This window comes from Pseudorasbora parva, chromosome 3, assembly GCF_024679245.1.
Source record: "Pseudorasbora parva isolate DD20220531a chromosome 3, ASM2467924v1, whole genome shotgun sequence".
NCBI lineage: Eukaryota > Metazoa > Chordata > Actinopteri > Cypriniformes > Gobionidae > Pseudorasbora > Pseudorasbora parva.
Genome location: NC_090174.1, coordinates 57207948 through 57223573, shown reverse-complemented (window position 1 = coordinate 57223573; position 15626 = coordinate 57207948). Strand labels below are relative to the sequence as shown.

General features: G+C 36.5%; 2 protein-coding genes across 2 annotated transcripts in view; both read left to right on the top strand.

Moving 5' to 3' along the window:
- The window catches only part of me2 (malic enzyme 2, NAD(+)-dependent, mitochondrial), a 29872-nt gene extending 23834 nt beyond the window's left edge, over positions 1 to 6038 (top strand). The window contains exons 11-15 of the mRNA XM_067439609.1: positions 123 to 265; positions 873 to 975; positions 2314 to 2384; positions 2914 to 3012; positions 4162 to 6038. Coding sequence (XP_067295710.1) covers positions 123 to 265; positions 873 to 975; positions 2314 to 2384; positions 2914 to 3012; positions 4162 to 4323 — 578 coding nt within the window. The 3' untranslated portion in view covers positions 4324 to 6038. The remainder of the gene's footprint in view (positions 1 to 122; positions 266 to 872; positions 976 to 2313; positions 2385 to 2913; positions 3013 to 4161) is intronic.
- Positions 6039 to 8147: 2109 nt separating this feature from the next.
- On the top strand, positions 8148 to 14962 carry elac1 (elaC ribonuclease Z 1). The gene is made up of 3 exons (XM_067440305.1): positions 8148 to 8432; positions 9246 to 9722; positions 14389 to 14962. The coding sequence occupies exons 1-3, from the start codon at positions 8276 to 8278 to the stop codon at positions 14868 to 14870; spliced, it is 1116 nt and encodes a 371-aa protein (XP_067296406.1). The 5' UTR covers positions 8148 to 8275; the 3' UTR covers positions 14871 to 14962.
- The last annotated feature ends 664 nt before the right edge of the window (positions 14963 to 15626 follow it).

Here is a 15626-nt window from a genome sequence, read left to right as displayed (position 1 = left end):
GTTTTTTTGTTTGTTGCATGTTGTTTGCATCTAGCTTAAAATGTTATGAATAAAGCATAACCCATACATTCTCTTTTAATATATGTGTATGTATGTTTCAACCTCTTTCTCAATGTGAACAGGTGTGTCAGGGGCCGGCCGGCTCTTCAATCATGATGTCATCAGAGCAATGGGTAGCTTGAATGAGCGTCCAATTATCTTCGCCCTGAGCAACCCCACCGCCAAAGCAGAATGCACAGCTGAGGATGCGTACAGCCTCACACAGGTAAAATATCTTTAATACATTAACCCTTTGAAGCCTGACATATGAAAAACATATATTTTTAATGGACAAAGACAAGATCTAAAAAAAGAGCTTTGCATTTACACATGAGACTTTTTTAATGGCTCATATAGTATGATATAGTGAGATGAAAAACCCCTCAATCATTTTTCAGAGACTCAAACTGAGCAAAAATATGCCATTCGGTCCAAGTAGTAGATTTGGAACAGGTTAGGTTTTGATCATGTTATTAATAATAAAAGGCATTATAGGGTTCAAAAATGAACACATACTGTAACTCAGAAATAAAGTTGTTTATTCTAGATTCAAACCAGTAAATTTTTGTGAATTCAGTAAATTTGAGGGTCGGTTTGAAGTCACATTTGAAGCCATGCATGCAAACACAACATAGTTTAGGTAATTTCACTGTGGCACATCTGTGCCCATGTGGCCTCTGCTTTAATCACTACTGTGACACTACAGTGTTACAGTAATAAAGGCATTTGCGCTCTCAGGTGTAAAATACATTTACGCCTGTGGTTGTACACAGATGTGTCTCATGGATTGTCATACCCATATGAATATGGAAATATAAGTGTTTCTGTTACAGGGTCGGTGTTTGTTCGCCAGTGGCAGTCCATTTGCACCGGTGTCACTAGAAGATGGCACAATTCTGACCCCGGGACAAGGCAACAATGCATATATATTTCCAGGTATTAAAAGTGTCATGAACTGGCTTTTTTCTTTTTTTATACTGTTGTCTGAGGTCAACTAATGATGTTCGTTTGGTTTTTACATTCAAAAACATCATAACTAATAAGTAATAGGCTATTTTTTACACTGGTTTTGAGGCTGTCTCTTGAACGCTGGGTTTTGATGGGCGTGCCGCACTGGAGACTTGGAAGTAAACGCCCACGGCTAGGATTGGATAAGATTTGCATATTTAATCAGCTTCAGCTCCTCTGTCAGTCCACATGACAGAGAGGAGAGAATGAGGGAGAAGCGGCAACCAGAATGATTATCTCGATCACAGGGCTCGTAAACGTCTTTATCAAACAAACACAATGTTTAATTTCTCATCGACCTGCGATTGATTGGACTCTTATTTTAATATTACACATAGCCCGGAAGATCGGATGATATAAGCGTGAACCGCGCACACACACATACACGCTTGGCGTGCGCGCCGCCCTTCAGATGTCAACTCGAGAGAGAGAGAGAGAGAGATAGAGAGAGAGAGAGAGAATAGCAGAACAAGGACGGAATGTAATGAGATTGATCGGCCTGCAGGGCTTTGCGAGCGATGGCCCATACGTGTCTGAGTCCAGCGTACTAAAGATATGTTCTGTTAGACACATAAGCAAACAATCTATAACAATGCAATACTATTACATAAAAATACACGTTTTACTCACATCGGTGTGCTGCACCATTCCTGGAGATTTGTTTGAAATGATCCCGCAGTGAACTGAAGTGAACATGTCTTCCCCACGTGAGCTGTAACTTCATTAAAAATAAAGTTCAACCACTCATTCCTAATGTTAGGATCAGAAGGAAGCTTATGCAGCGACTGTGTTCTTCCACAACCAGGAATAGCGCAATATCTTAATCTTCCTCGGCATGTTTAGCATGTCGAGCCGAACAGCTCCATGAATCGGTGGGCGAGGCTACTGGATTAGACGCGCTGTAGAGGTGTGTGCATCGTCGCGCACTGACGTCAGTATGAAGCACCGGACCGTTTGCTGAGCCTGGTGTCTATAAAAGCTTTTCTTTGACTTACAAGAAAGTTTTCAGCTCTGAAACTTAAAGGATATTCTTATATTATCATGACCTTTTGTATATCAAAAGCTCAAGGGAAAGTTGATTCCTCAATTCATCACCCCTTTACATACTCTAATCATAGTCTTACATATTAATGGATTGTTTGGTGGTTAGCTCTAAACCCCATCTACATTTTGAAGTTGCTAATATTTAACAAGCATATTACAATGTTTAAGAAATAATGGTGTAACATTGGCCTGTCCTGTCCTCTGGTGTATTTGTGATTTCAGGTGTAGCTCTGGCTGTTATACTCAGTGGAGTTCGGCACATCAGTGATACAGTCTTTCTTGAGGCTGCAAAGGTAAATACAAAAAGACCAAAGTATTCACCTTCATTTTAATGTAAGAGCAGGTGTGACTATTTGTAATTTGAAAGTGTCTGGCTTCCGGTGTCATCTGCTTCCGGTTATTTTACAAAAATAGTAATAATAACAATCCGTTATGCTACGTGATATTGCATAGTGTTATTTGTTATATATCTATATTATTGTACGTTATTTTCATAATCATAAAAATGCTGGTTTCTTTAAACATTATTTTCTCCAATGAATAATGTGGTTTGTGAAATATTTTGTACATTATAGTCCCACAAGCTTTTTTTTTTTTTTAAATCACCAACTCTTTCATCGGTTTGCATGAACGCATACAGTATCTGAAACTGTTGTTAAATTATGGCAATGAATAAGTCGATACTTAATCAGGAACACCCCTATTACTGTTCATAAGTTAGTAGCTGTGCATTGCCTGACTGTATAAAGCAGAACTTGTTCTACTTGTTTTTGTTAATATTTTACACTGTGACTTGATTAAAAAGTGGTTGTGTTGTTCTAGACACTGGCGAGTCAGCTGACAGATGAAGAGCTGAGTCAGGGCCGACTTTATCCACCGCTGTCCAACATCAGAGAGGTGTCACTACAGATGGCAGTCAAGGTGTGTGTGCGTGTGCGTTTAAGTGATAAGTGATAAAGGCTCATGCTTTCAAAGCAGTTCACAGTCAATGAATTTGAACCATGTGTTTATGCAAAGCAATTGCCCTTTGGTCTGCCGTTAATTAATTATGACATGTTTACCTTATGGTCTTTATATCATACATGCAAAATAAAGAAGTCACTGCTCGCCACTGAATAGCTGGCATGTGAGCAATGTATTTTATCCAGATAAAGTACCACCCACCTGCATACAGATCTACATTTTGAGGTAACCATTCCTCAGAGTGACAGCTTTTATCAAGTTAGGAGTTAAACTGCGCAAGTCAACAAAAAGTGCACAGCTCTGTTACTGACTGCTTACAGCTTGTTCCGCTGTACATAGTTAATGCTATAAATTTCAACCAAGTATATAGAGTCGTTATTAAAGGGTACACTTGCTCTCGCTCTGGTTGTCGTGCACACACTCATCTGGGAGAAGTGCCCATACAAGCAATTCCGCCTTTTATGGTGTCATACAGCACCATACTCGGAAAAAAAAACTTTATTATAAGACATTTTTGAATTATTTCAATTAATTAAAATTGATTAAAATTAATTTAATTAAAATGTAATTTATTTTTGTTTGTTTTTGTGCACAAAAAGTATTCTCGTCGCTTCATTACTTCGTTGACCCACTGGAGGTCACATGGACTGTCCTAACGATGTCTTCACTGCCTGTCTGGAACTTGAATGTGTTCATTAAATTGATGAACAAAAGTCTTGCGGGTTTGGAATGACATGAGGGTAAATAATTCATGACAATTTAAATTTCTGGGTGAATTTACTCTTTAAGATTGATTTTAAAAATGCCACTTGTTTTGTGTGGGTGTGTGTGATGTACAATATTTGTACAATTCATCCATTTGTATTGTAATTTTTCACTGAGAATCTATCAAGAATCCATTGAGAAGATTTAGGGAATTTAGTGATAAATGTGCGTTATTGCCAAGAAAATAATTTCACGCAAAATATCTTAATGGCCCCAATTATGTTTCATTTTCTTTATGAATCTTTGTCATTTTTTTCAGATCATCACTGTGGGATTCATATATATGAGGGACACAAATGTCGTTGTACCCATTGCTAAGAAGGTGTGTGTTTTTGTGCACAGGTGGTGGAGTACGTGTATTCAAAGGGAATGGCGTTCCGATACCCCGAGCCTGTGGATAAGGAAGCGTACGTCAGATCGATTGTGTGGAACACAAACTACGATTCATTCGTTCCTGACATGTACGACTGGCCCGGGGTTTCTCACAACCCCATCGTAGACTAGACGAACACATGAGAACATATTAGACCGAGAGAAACAGAACAAAAACCACGAAGTCTGAAGGAAGCTTTCATTCTTCTGTTTTAGCCACTCCTCCTTTTTCTCACAATATCTAGTATTTATTCTTATATTTCTGACCCCTTGTTTAAATTGCAATTTTTGTTTCTTTTTTGATGAGTTTTACAATTTCTTACACATTTCACTCCAGAATCAAAATAAATAAATGCAAAATAATATTTTGCATAAAGAAAATTAAGCCTGTTTTCTAGGATCATTAAGATTTAGTTGCATTTTGACATTTCTATCACAATTAAGCACTTTTTACTCAAAATGCAAAACATGCAAAAAATACAAAGTATTTCACATCAAAGTATTTTGTTGTATTTCCTGCCATTTGTTTTACTTTTTTTTAACTCTAATAAAGTAAAAAAAAAAAAAAAACTGACAGTAATGAGAAGCTAATAAGAATCCATTGAGATTTAAAAACAGGCCGGCCCATTATAGTAATGAGAATTTATTGATATTAATGTGCCAAATTGTTATCAAAATAACGTCACAGTGCAAAATGGCCTAATGGTCTAATTAAGCTTCATTTAGTTTATGCAAAATATATTTATTGTTTTATTTACTCCATCCATTTCTCCAGTGTTTAGTTTAATAACGTGCCTTGCCACTCCTCACATTAGTTTTTAAACGCTGCGTGAAATGAAAGCGTTTCTCAAATGAAGTCACACTCCATGTGTTCTTTGTGTTTGTTTCTTGTTGTGTCTGTGATTGTCATTGAGTTCATAAAGATCTGTTTATTTCCTAGAGGATGTACAGGACGTGAAGGACTAGCGGAGTTTCTAGTATATTGCACAATATTACAGTCTCGTTGCATTGTGGTGTGCATTTGTCGCTATGACTGAGCTTTAGGTGATTTACCAGCTAATATTTACACACTTGTATGTGGATGCTTAGGATGCAAACACATTCTTTATAATAAGAAACAGGACATTAATGTCATTATCACACTATACTCTCTTTGAAGGGGTTTATTTAGGGGGCAAAATAACTGGCTGATACATTATCTAACTTGTTACGCAGCTACATCCCAAATAAATAAATATATGGAAATATAAGAAGAAAATGTTGTGATATTAAAGATAGGACTATCACAGCTACAGTTTGTAGGTTTCATGCAACAGCAGTAAATCATACATTGGTCATTATATTGAAATATTTGACTGCAACTTTCGACCAATCAGAAAGAGGTACCACTGTGGTATTACCTCACAAGTGCCTGCTTACACATCTTTATAAGCCATTGCTGATCATACAATCTTTTAAATGCCATTGTAACTGCAGTAGCCAAAGATCACAAGAGCAATACATTTACATTTGACCTTTAATGGAAGTTTTAAAAAACTGCCTATTAAAGGTTTTGTTTTCTTTCAACAGCACATGGAACAAATAACTAGTGAACACTTTCATAAATCCAGGACCAACACATAGAGATGCTTAGTTTCTGTCAGTCCTTTAAGCATTGATAGGTTTGATCAGTGTTGTGCACTCGTCATGATGTCATTAATGTTTCTGAATGCAGTCCTTCCTCACGTGAGCATTGTGGGTAGAGATGCTTTTGCCATGAGATGTGAACATTAGGAGGTAAACTGCTCCGAATCCTGTGTCTGCTGTTACAAGTGCAGAATAAACATTTGTCATCTGTGCAGTAGTCACTGCTGGTCTGTTTGATGCCCTCGTTTTTGAACGGATTAAAGTATTGTTTTTTACACATTATATGAAAAATAGCATGCTAAAATATACTTTTATTGATTTTGAAATGTATGCTGATTTAAAATTAGGCTCATCTATATGCGAACATTGACTTGTATATTTTATAGACATTTTTTTTCATAATATTTATTTCCATATAAAAGCAACAGAACTTTTTTTTATTATTTTTTATTTTTTATTGAAACATTTCAAATAACAAATTGGCATTAACATTATCAATGATAGACATTAACAATATAACCAAGCAGCATATTGTAAACAAAATAATAGGAAAATTATTAAATAATTAAAAGGAAAATTATAAGAGTAAATTAGATTACAGGAAGGGCTAATCCATATATATATTGCCAGTAATTTAGAGAGCTTTAAGGCACTTCTCATTTTAAGTTGTTTTAAGGATTTAAATAACATTTTAAAGTCATTTTTAAAAGCCTCAAAACATGGAGAAACTTTAACAAATCTACATTTTTGTATGTAAAATTTGGCTAGAAATCATCATTATTACACAAAAATACCATGTCTTTGTTTTCCAAAAAGAGACCAAATTTGACAATATGATAATCAAAGTCAGGTATTACATTTTTTGTCTCCAACCACTTATACAATCTTTCCCAAAAGGACTTAACAATCATACAATTATAAAAAAAAAGATGTTCCTGAGATTCATACCTTAGACATTGTGCTCTGATGAACTGTGGCCTGATGAGATTAGTGTGTGATGTTATGCTGACCTCTAGTGTAAATGTGACAGTGGTATATAGTATGCATACAGCCAAAGATATAAAGATATACCCGTCTCTCCCATAATACAAGCAACACGATGAGAACCAGACTAATATCAGTCACAATATCTTCTTGTATAATGTTTTGGACTACCATTGGAGGTTAAGACAATTCTACTAAGATGAATAAATACTGGTAGTAATATTTTGTAAAAAAAAAAAAAAAAAGGGATAAAAAATGTGAAATCATGTATTTCTAGGAAACCTAAGTAATCCAGTTTCCAACATCTTAGCAGATATTTATAAATCTCCTTTTTGGTTTATTATTAGACTGAACTTCCGAACCTGAAGACTCAAAACATTTAGAAAGGATATTGAAGATCATAAAACTATAGTTTAGAGGAAAAGCAGTGTCAAGTTAAAAAATAAAATAAAAAATAAAAATAAGATTCATCTAACTAATACAAATGGTTAAAATAAATAAATAATAAACAAAATATTAAATAAATAAAACGATTTCAACAAATAATTTTTAAAGTAATTAAAATAAAAACAAATCACTATATAAATAAAATATTTGATTACAATAAATTTTTAAACATCAATTTTACAACTGGTAATACATCAAATTTATTTTAAATAAATATAAATTATAAAATCAGTGTAACCTGTCAAAAAAATATGATTAAATTGAGTAAATGAATAAATAATTAAAATTAAAATGGTTAAAAATAAATGAAATATGAATTAAAATGATATATATTTGATTAAAATGTTTTTTTAATTAAAATAAAAACATGAATAAAATATATCTATAGAGTAATAGAGTAGAGGCTTATAGAAACTAACAAATGCATAGCATAAATGTTTGTATTAATTAGGTCTTCTACTATAGGTCTTCTTTATACATATAAATATATATATAGCCTATAGCATCTTTTTAATTTTAGGATGGGGGGTCCCTTGCATGCAAATGATCATAGTTTGGGAATCTAAAAGATTGAAAGATTGTTTTTCGTATGTTTTTTTTTTTTTTAAATAGTATGCCGTATATAATCAAGTGTGTATAGTATATCCTATACGGAATACTAAGTCATAATGTTTACTTTAAATGTAATAATTATGACATAAAATGTAATAATTATGAATGGTCATTTCTCTAAATCATAATTATCATATTAAAAAGTCGAAATGAAGACATTCTATATAGGTTTTTTGTCATAAATTCTCACAAATGTCATTTTATTATTATTCATTAATAATATGATTCACAAAAACACGTATGTAGCGGGAATGGGCTTCCATACTACTATGCAGTGTGCACTTCTTCGTGCCCCGGATGTTGATTTGAACACATGTCAGTCGTGGCTCAGCTGGTCGCGGGTAGCTTTTAGGTTTAGTATAACGGGTCGGTGACTTAACGTTATTTTTCCGCCACACGTGCACGGAACAGCAGCATGTCCATGGACATCACGTTTCTCGGGACCGGTTCAGCATATCCGTCTCCCAACCGCGGCGCGTCTGCGCTCGTGCTGCGGACTGAAGGGGAAAACTGGCTGTTCGACTGCGGAGAAGGAACTCAGACTCAGTTCATGAGGAGTCCGCTCAAAGCCAGTCAGTCTCTCATTCAGCTGTATATATTGATTTTGTTTATATATTTGATATGCACGTCTGCGTTTTTTTCTGAATTTTTTATTCCAATTTTGATTGTAAATTAAGTCAGGTGTCGAATGCACGTGTATGTTTACAGTTTTGCATGATCGTTCTCTTCCGGGTGAATCATAAATTCATGTTCACATGTTAAAAAGAAACATTTATACTCACAACACGTTATATGACCATAATTAGTATATCATTCACTAATGATGACGCATTATGTAATGCATAACTGCAATAAAACTGCGAGAATATGTATATATATATATATATATATATATATATATATATATATATATATAATGTGGCTTAATATATCATGGTATTTTGTAATAAAAAGTTTTTATAAAAAAACATTTGTATTGCTTAAACGGCTATAAAGTTGGTATGAAAATTTTTACTGATTTGTAAATATAGTCTAATATAAAAATTTGTAATGCAAGTATTGTATTATAGCCTTATATTTACTACAGTACAGTATTCAATCACTACATTACATTTTTGAAAAGCAGAGTTGAGGGGAAAAAAACTATAGTAAATACTGAATTATGTTAATAACAATGTTTAATTGTCATGAAAATGAACTGTTTTCTATTAACTGTTTTCTAGGAAATCCTCCTAATACTTTGATTTAATACACTCAAGATACCTTTCTTAAATCAATGTTTAAAACAGTTGTGCTTAATTATTATTTTTATTTTATTTTTTTGAAAACTGATACATTTATTTGAAATATTTATTTGAAAAATTCCTCCTTTCGATTTCTTTCAGGCAAAATCACCAAAGTGTTCATATCTCACCTCCACGGCGATCATCTCTTTGGTCTTCCTGGTTTGCTGTGCACCATCAGCCTGAACTCAAACCCTCAGCCGGATCAGCCTCCTCCCTGCGTGGACATTTACGGGCCGCTGGGCTTGAGACGCTTCGTCCGTGTGGCGTTAGAGCTGTCCAGCTCTCAGCTGCTCTTCCCGTACGCTGTGCATGAGCTGGAGCCGTCAGATGAGCAGTGTCCTGTGGAGGGGCGTCTCAGCCCTGCCCTGACCTCCAGCGGTGATGCCCTTCACCCACAGGAGCGGCCCGGCAGAACCATACGCCTGCACCCGGACACGGACTGCTATGACCTCATTGAAGACAAACAGTTCGTGGTTAAAGCGTTTAAGCTGTATCACAGAGTCCCATCGTTCGGGTTCTCGGTGGAGGAAAGGGAACGTCCAGGACGGTTGAACACGGACCTGTTGAAAGAACTAGGTAAAACGTTAAGTGTACAATCGGGTTTTTTTTTTTCTAGAATATGGACCCTTTTCATGGACTGTGATGATGCGTTACAGTTATCAACATCGCAAATCTAGTAAGGTTTTTCTTAGGCCCTGTTCACACCGGATATTAAGATGTGCTTTGGTCGATCGGATATCAAGTTAGATGAGGGAGAGACGTTCCCGTTTACACCTGGTGTTTTAATCCGTCTTCTGTCCTGATTTCTCTGAGGGGAGGGTCTGTGGGCGGGTAAATGCATGGGCTTTTTCAGATCTTTTGATCTAATGGACAAAATAAGCTCATGCAATTTACACATGAACATCATCTGGAGAAAACAGAAAAACACCCGGAGAGCCGCAGCTTTCGTTTCTGCTCTGACTGACACAAGACCAGCCGAACGCTGTGAGTGTGTGTTAGAAATCAGGAATGGTGAGAGAACGCTGTGCTCTGTGTTTTCATCTTCAAACCAAACTTTGGTCTCCAGTCGACAAAGTTTAAATCCAGTCTGGCTAAAGTGATTCCCATAATGTTCACGCGTTAGGTCAGTAGGAGGAGAGTAGACGTCTATTGTGGCTGAACACACTCGCCCACATGAGCGTTTACACTATGAAAGCAATCCTGTCGAATGCGTTTTCCTCTGGAAGTGGTCGAAAGTGTTCAAGCTCAAAAGATCCTGTTTAAACCTGTATTCGCTTCGTCCACTTGAGATCCGACTGAGCAAAATGCATCTTAATACCAGGTGTGATATTTCATATTTCAGTGTTTTTTTAAATGTTATGATTTTTTGGTGGATCAATTCAGAATTATTAAAGAAAGATTTTATGAATATAGGTAATATAGCTATAGTTTTAATTGTATCCTACATTACTCTTTTATTTTTAAGTCAAGTAAATTGTATTTGTGTAGTGCTTTATACACAAAGCAGCTTAACAGAAAAGCATGATATTATAGAAGCTTGTTTCCGCCACAGAATAATAAAAAAGTAAATGCTTTTTACTTTGAATTGCGATATAAACTTGAAAATGCCAGCTATAAACTCGCAAATATGAGAAAAAAATACTTTTTCTCGCAAAAAAGTCCAGTTTTACTTCTGAGTCAGAAGTCAGAACTGCAATTAGCTATTTGAGTGGCAGAAACAAGCTTCCATATGATGCTGATGTTTCTTATATCTCTTATCTTCATGGCATGACTTAAGGCCCAGATATACTTGGTTTGATGACATTTCGAACAAAATCAGGGCAAAACAAAGTTTGTCTGGAGCTCGTTTCTAGAGTTTGGAAGAAAAAAAAAGTTCACTCCGGCTGGTTCTTCTACGCCGTAGGTTCTTCTTTAGTGTGGTGATCCATTGCAACCCGACCGATCTGACTCGAGAACCGCTGTATCAGTGTGCGTGTGTGTGCTGAGCAGGGTGCTGAGCTGCGAACTGCTGAAAGCTGAATATGTAGTCTATATCAAACCTACTGTTTTGATTAGATTTTAAAATGTGTATCGACTTAGAAATTAAATAAGATAAAAGCTGATCCTGAAAATATTAGGGCTGTTTCGAATGCCATTTTTTGAGCTTCGAAGCTTAGGTGGCAATCAATATCGAATATTCGAAGCTTCGGTGGGTGGGGCTAAATGTATAATAATAGTGTCGGTTTGTATTTGTATCATCTTTCACGACTTCACGTTTCACTCTTCGGCATCGTAAATGTGTTGCGGCAGACCCAGTGGAGTGCAGTGTTGCATTTGGTGCAATATGATCAGGTGGCACACATTCTTTAAATATTAATAAACATTTAATAATCTTTTAAATAGAACAGTTTCCGGTACGCATTACACGGGCAGGTTTATGCTCCGAAAACGGACAGTGCACAAGTGATACAAAACACAAAGTCTGTTGAGAGCAAGAACTTTAATAAGGTATTAATAACGAACCTTTCTTTAAAACAAATGAATCCCAAAACAGAAATTAAATTAGTAACACAGAGTGATTTCAACGAACTGTAATAAATAAAGAACACGGTAGCATGCTTATAAACAGTTGAATAAGAATAAATGAATTGTTTTTAAAATGACACAAAATGTAATATATATTACAATTAGTTTTATTCTATATAAGGGATTTATTTTGTCTTATTCTGACTTTTTGTTAATTTAAATCTTTAAAATGCGCGATGCTTTTATTGAAAGCATGTTGCGGTGTTTTTTAAAATGTATTATTATTATTTCAAGCATGAGTGAGAATGAGTCCGCGACGGAAGTCACGTGTTGAAAAAAAAAAAACGAATATTCGAATCTCAAAACTGAAAATCGAATGCCACCTCACCGAAGGAATATTCGAATATTCGATTATTCTAGTACAGCCCTAGAAAATATCATGCATTATTGATAAAACAAATAAATGTTTAATTTGACCGTTTTACAATCCATTGTTTCCAAACTTTAAAATAATAAAGTGATGAGAGCTTTGTTATGATGTTTCCAAACGTGATTAGTTTTATACACTTAACCTGTATTTCGTTCCGCTGAACAAATAACACGCATGCGCAGCTCATCGGCTCATCGGCTCTCAGTATCGAACGTGTCCGACAGAAACGGTTTTCGATTCTGTACTGCTGAACCGAGGATCCGAGAGCCGCTACGTTCGGTTACACGCGCATGCTCAGTATCAGCTGCTCGTGAGTTCATCAGATCTCTCAGCAAAACATGCCTCACTTCAGCTAACGACTGGAGTTACAGCATCTACTTCAAGATATTAGTTTTATTTCTAGTTTGAGAGACTGTCACTCATGTCAGAAAGTGAATAACTATAGTAACTTGTGGGATCAGCCCTGATTTGAGACGCGAACCGTTTAGAACGATTCATTTACATTTACATTTAATCATTTAGCAGACGCTTTTATCCAAAGCGACTTACAAAAGAGGGGAGAGTAATAGAAGCAACGGAACAGACAAGGCCAAAAACCTGTAAGAGCTGTAAGAAATCTCAATTAATTAGCACAATACACAACAATTTTTTTTTTTTTTTTTTTTTTTTTTTTTTTAAAGACAGACATCTACAACAAAAACTCACGTCCGCAAAGTGCCGAACACTGGATTTTGATAGCTAAGATAGCTACAACCCATTAGGACTAAGGCTGTTGCCCCAGCTGTTGTCGTTAATGCAGATTCAGTGGCCCAATGGGTTGGTTTTGTATTCTAGCTAAACGCGCAGCAATAGCCATCTACAACAAAAACTCACGTACGCAATATACAGAACACTGGATTCTGATAGTTATGATAACTATGTAACATACCCGCCTAAAGGCACAAATCCGGATGAGAGACGTAGATATGATCCAGGAGTGTGCGCTTTTGGTCGTTGCTGTGGTGATCAGTAAGTGCTATTCGGTATTGGTCAAGTGCAAATGGAAAAGATGTGTCTTAAGATGTTTTTTAAGAATGGCTACAGACTCGGCAGCACGAATTGAGATCGGCAGGTCATTCCACCAGGTGGGAACGGTCCAGGAAAATGTCCGTGAGAGCGATTTCATGCCTCTTTGGGATGGAAACACGAGGCGCCGCTCGCTCGCAGAACGCAAGCTTCTGGAGGGTGTGTAAGTCTGAGCAAGTGAATTTAGGTATATTCAGGATTCAATTTAGGATTCAGTTCGATTTGGTGAACTGGTTAGACCGGTTCACAATAAAGATCCGGTTAAAAAGAACGATTCGTTCGCGAACCGGACATCACTAGTGTGGAAGTCTTCTCCGGTTCATTTCTTCAGTTCAGTCTGTGGAGTTCAGACGTCTGTGAGTTGAAACATGAACACTGGAGAGCTGCTTTATAGTAGAAAACTGATGTTGTAATTCTAATTGAAAGCGACATTTTTTCATGTTTAAAGGGTTAGTTCAACCAAAAATGAAATTTCTAGTTAGACTCTTTTGAAGCGTCGACAATAAATTTTGGTCCAAAAATAACAAAAAATATGACTTTATTCAGCATTGTCTTCTCTTCCGCCTTTGTTTTCAAACCTCAAATAAAGAATCTAACGGCCGGGAATCAGTAGATTGATTCATGATTCATATCACCGATCTCACGTGAATTCAGCAGTTTGCCAGTTTGACACGCGATCCGAATCTTGAATCATCTTTATTTGAGGAACCCGGAAGAGAAGACAATGCTGATTAAAGTCATATTTTTTGTTATTTTTGGACCAAAATGTATTGTCGACGCTTCAAAAGAGTCTAACTAACCCACTGATGTCACATATGGACTACTGTGATGATGTTTTCATCACCTTCTGGACGTGGACAGCAAGTGGGCATACACTTACATTCAAAGGACAGAAAGCCCTCAGACTAAATCTAAAATATCTTAAACTGTGTTCTGAAGATGAACGGAGGTCTTATGGCTGAGGAACGGCATTAGGGTGAGTCATTAATGAAAGAAATTTCATTTTTGGGTGAACTAACCCTATAATACTGTAAAGCTACTTTTCTAAAGCAATCTATTGGATAAAGTGCTATATAAATAAACGTGATGTGATTTGACTGGACTCGTGCAAACATCCACAACGCAATGATCAGATGCTTTTTAAACTGCTGTTTTCTCACCGCTGTCATTTTGTTATTGTGAGGAAAGTGCGCGGCACAAATTAAAATAAAATTGTATTTCTTGTTCTTTTGCTTTTTGTAGGTTTGAAACCTGGATCTCTATACGGACGCCTGAAGAACGGAGAGTCTGTGACACTAGACAGTGGACGTGTGTTGACGGCCAGCGAGGTGCTGGAGCCGGCGCTGAAGGGCCGTAAGGTGTGTGTTTTTGGGGACTGCAGCGCGCCGCTGGGTGAGGGCTTTAAAAGGGCGTGTCAGGGGGCAGACGTGCTGGTGCACGAGGCCACGCTGGAGGACGGGCAGCAGGAGAAGGCGGTGGAGCATGGGCACAGCACACCCAGCATGGCCGCCGCGGTGGCGCTCTCCTGCGGGGCACACACGCTGGTTCTGCACCACTTCAGTCAACGCTACAAACCCGAAACCCTGCGGCGAGATGGCGAAGACGACGTGATGGAGCTTAAGAGACAAGCTGAGCTCGTGCTGCAGGGGTCAAGGACAGAGGTCGTTCTCGCGGAAGACTTTCTCACGCTGCCTGTTGCACTCAAAAAGAATTTGACGCATTAGTTCCTGTAAGACTTGTGTATGGATACAGTTTCCAATGGTTATATTTTAATACAATGTTTTAATAAAGTGTCATTTTTACCAATGTGCATTCACGAATGCGTATATGCGTGGTGAAATGTGTTTAATTTATTGTTAATGATTTTATTTTCAAAAACAGAGACTGCTGGTTGGGAAGTCTTTACTTGATGCATCTTATTGGGCCTGATCCGTTATAATGAGCATGCATTGACCATTTCAGATCTCTAAGTCTAAATCCTCGAAACAGCAGTTGCTGTTTCAACGTTGCTGAAAAACCTGTTGCACACAGTCCACTCCATGCCTTCTGTCTTCTGATTGATAGTTTTTAGCAAGTAAAAAGCCTTTTAGTGTAATTGTAAAAACATCCCCCTTCAGCTCATTGTTCACGTGTCTGTCTGCTGAGAAATATGTAATGATTTAAAAATATATATATACAGTAAACATAAGAATAACTTTTATATTGCTTGTAATATTTCAAGATGAACAGTGACTGAATTGAAGCAACTTAATTTTACTTGATTATCCATACATCATGTTTAAGAAAAGTAATGTTCAAATGTGAATATCATATGATCCATCAGGGTTTTGGGGAGCGTTTATTAGCTCATATATATTGAGCTATTAATATATTGGCTATAATATATTTTGGCATACAGCTCATGAAAACCCAAAATTCATATCTCAAAAAATTAGCATATTTCATCCGACCAATAAAAGAAAAGTGTTTTTAATAAATAA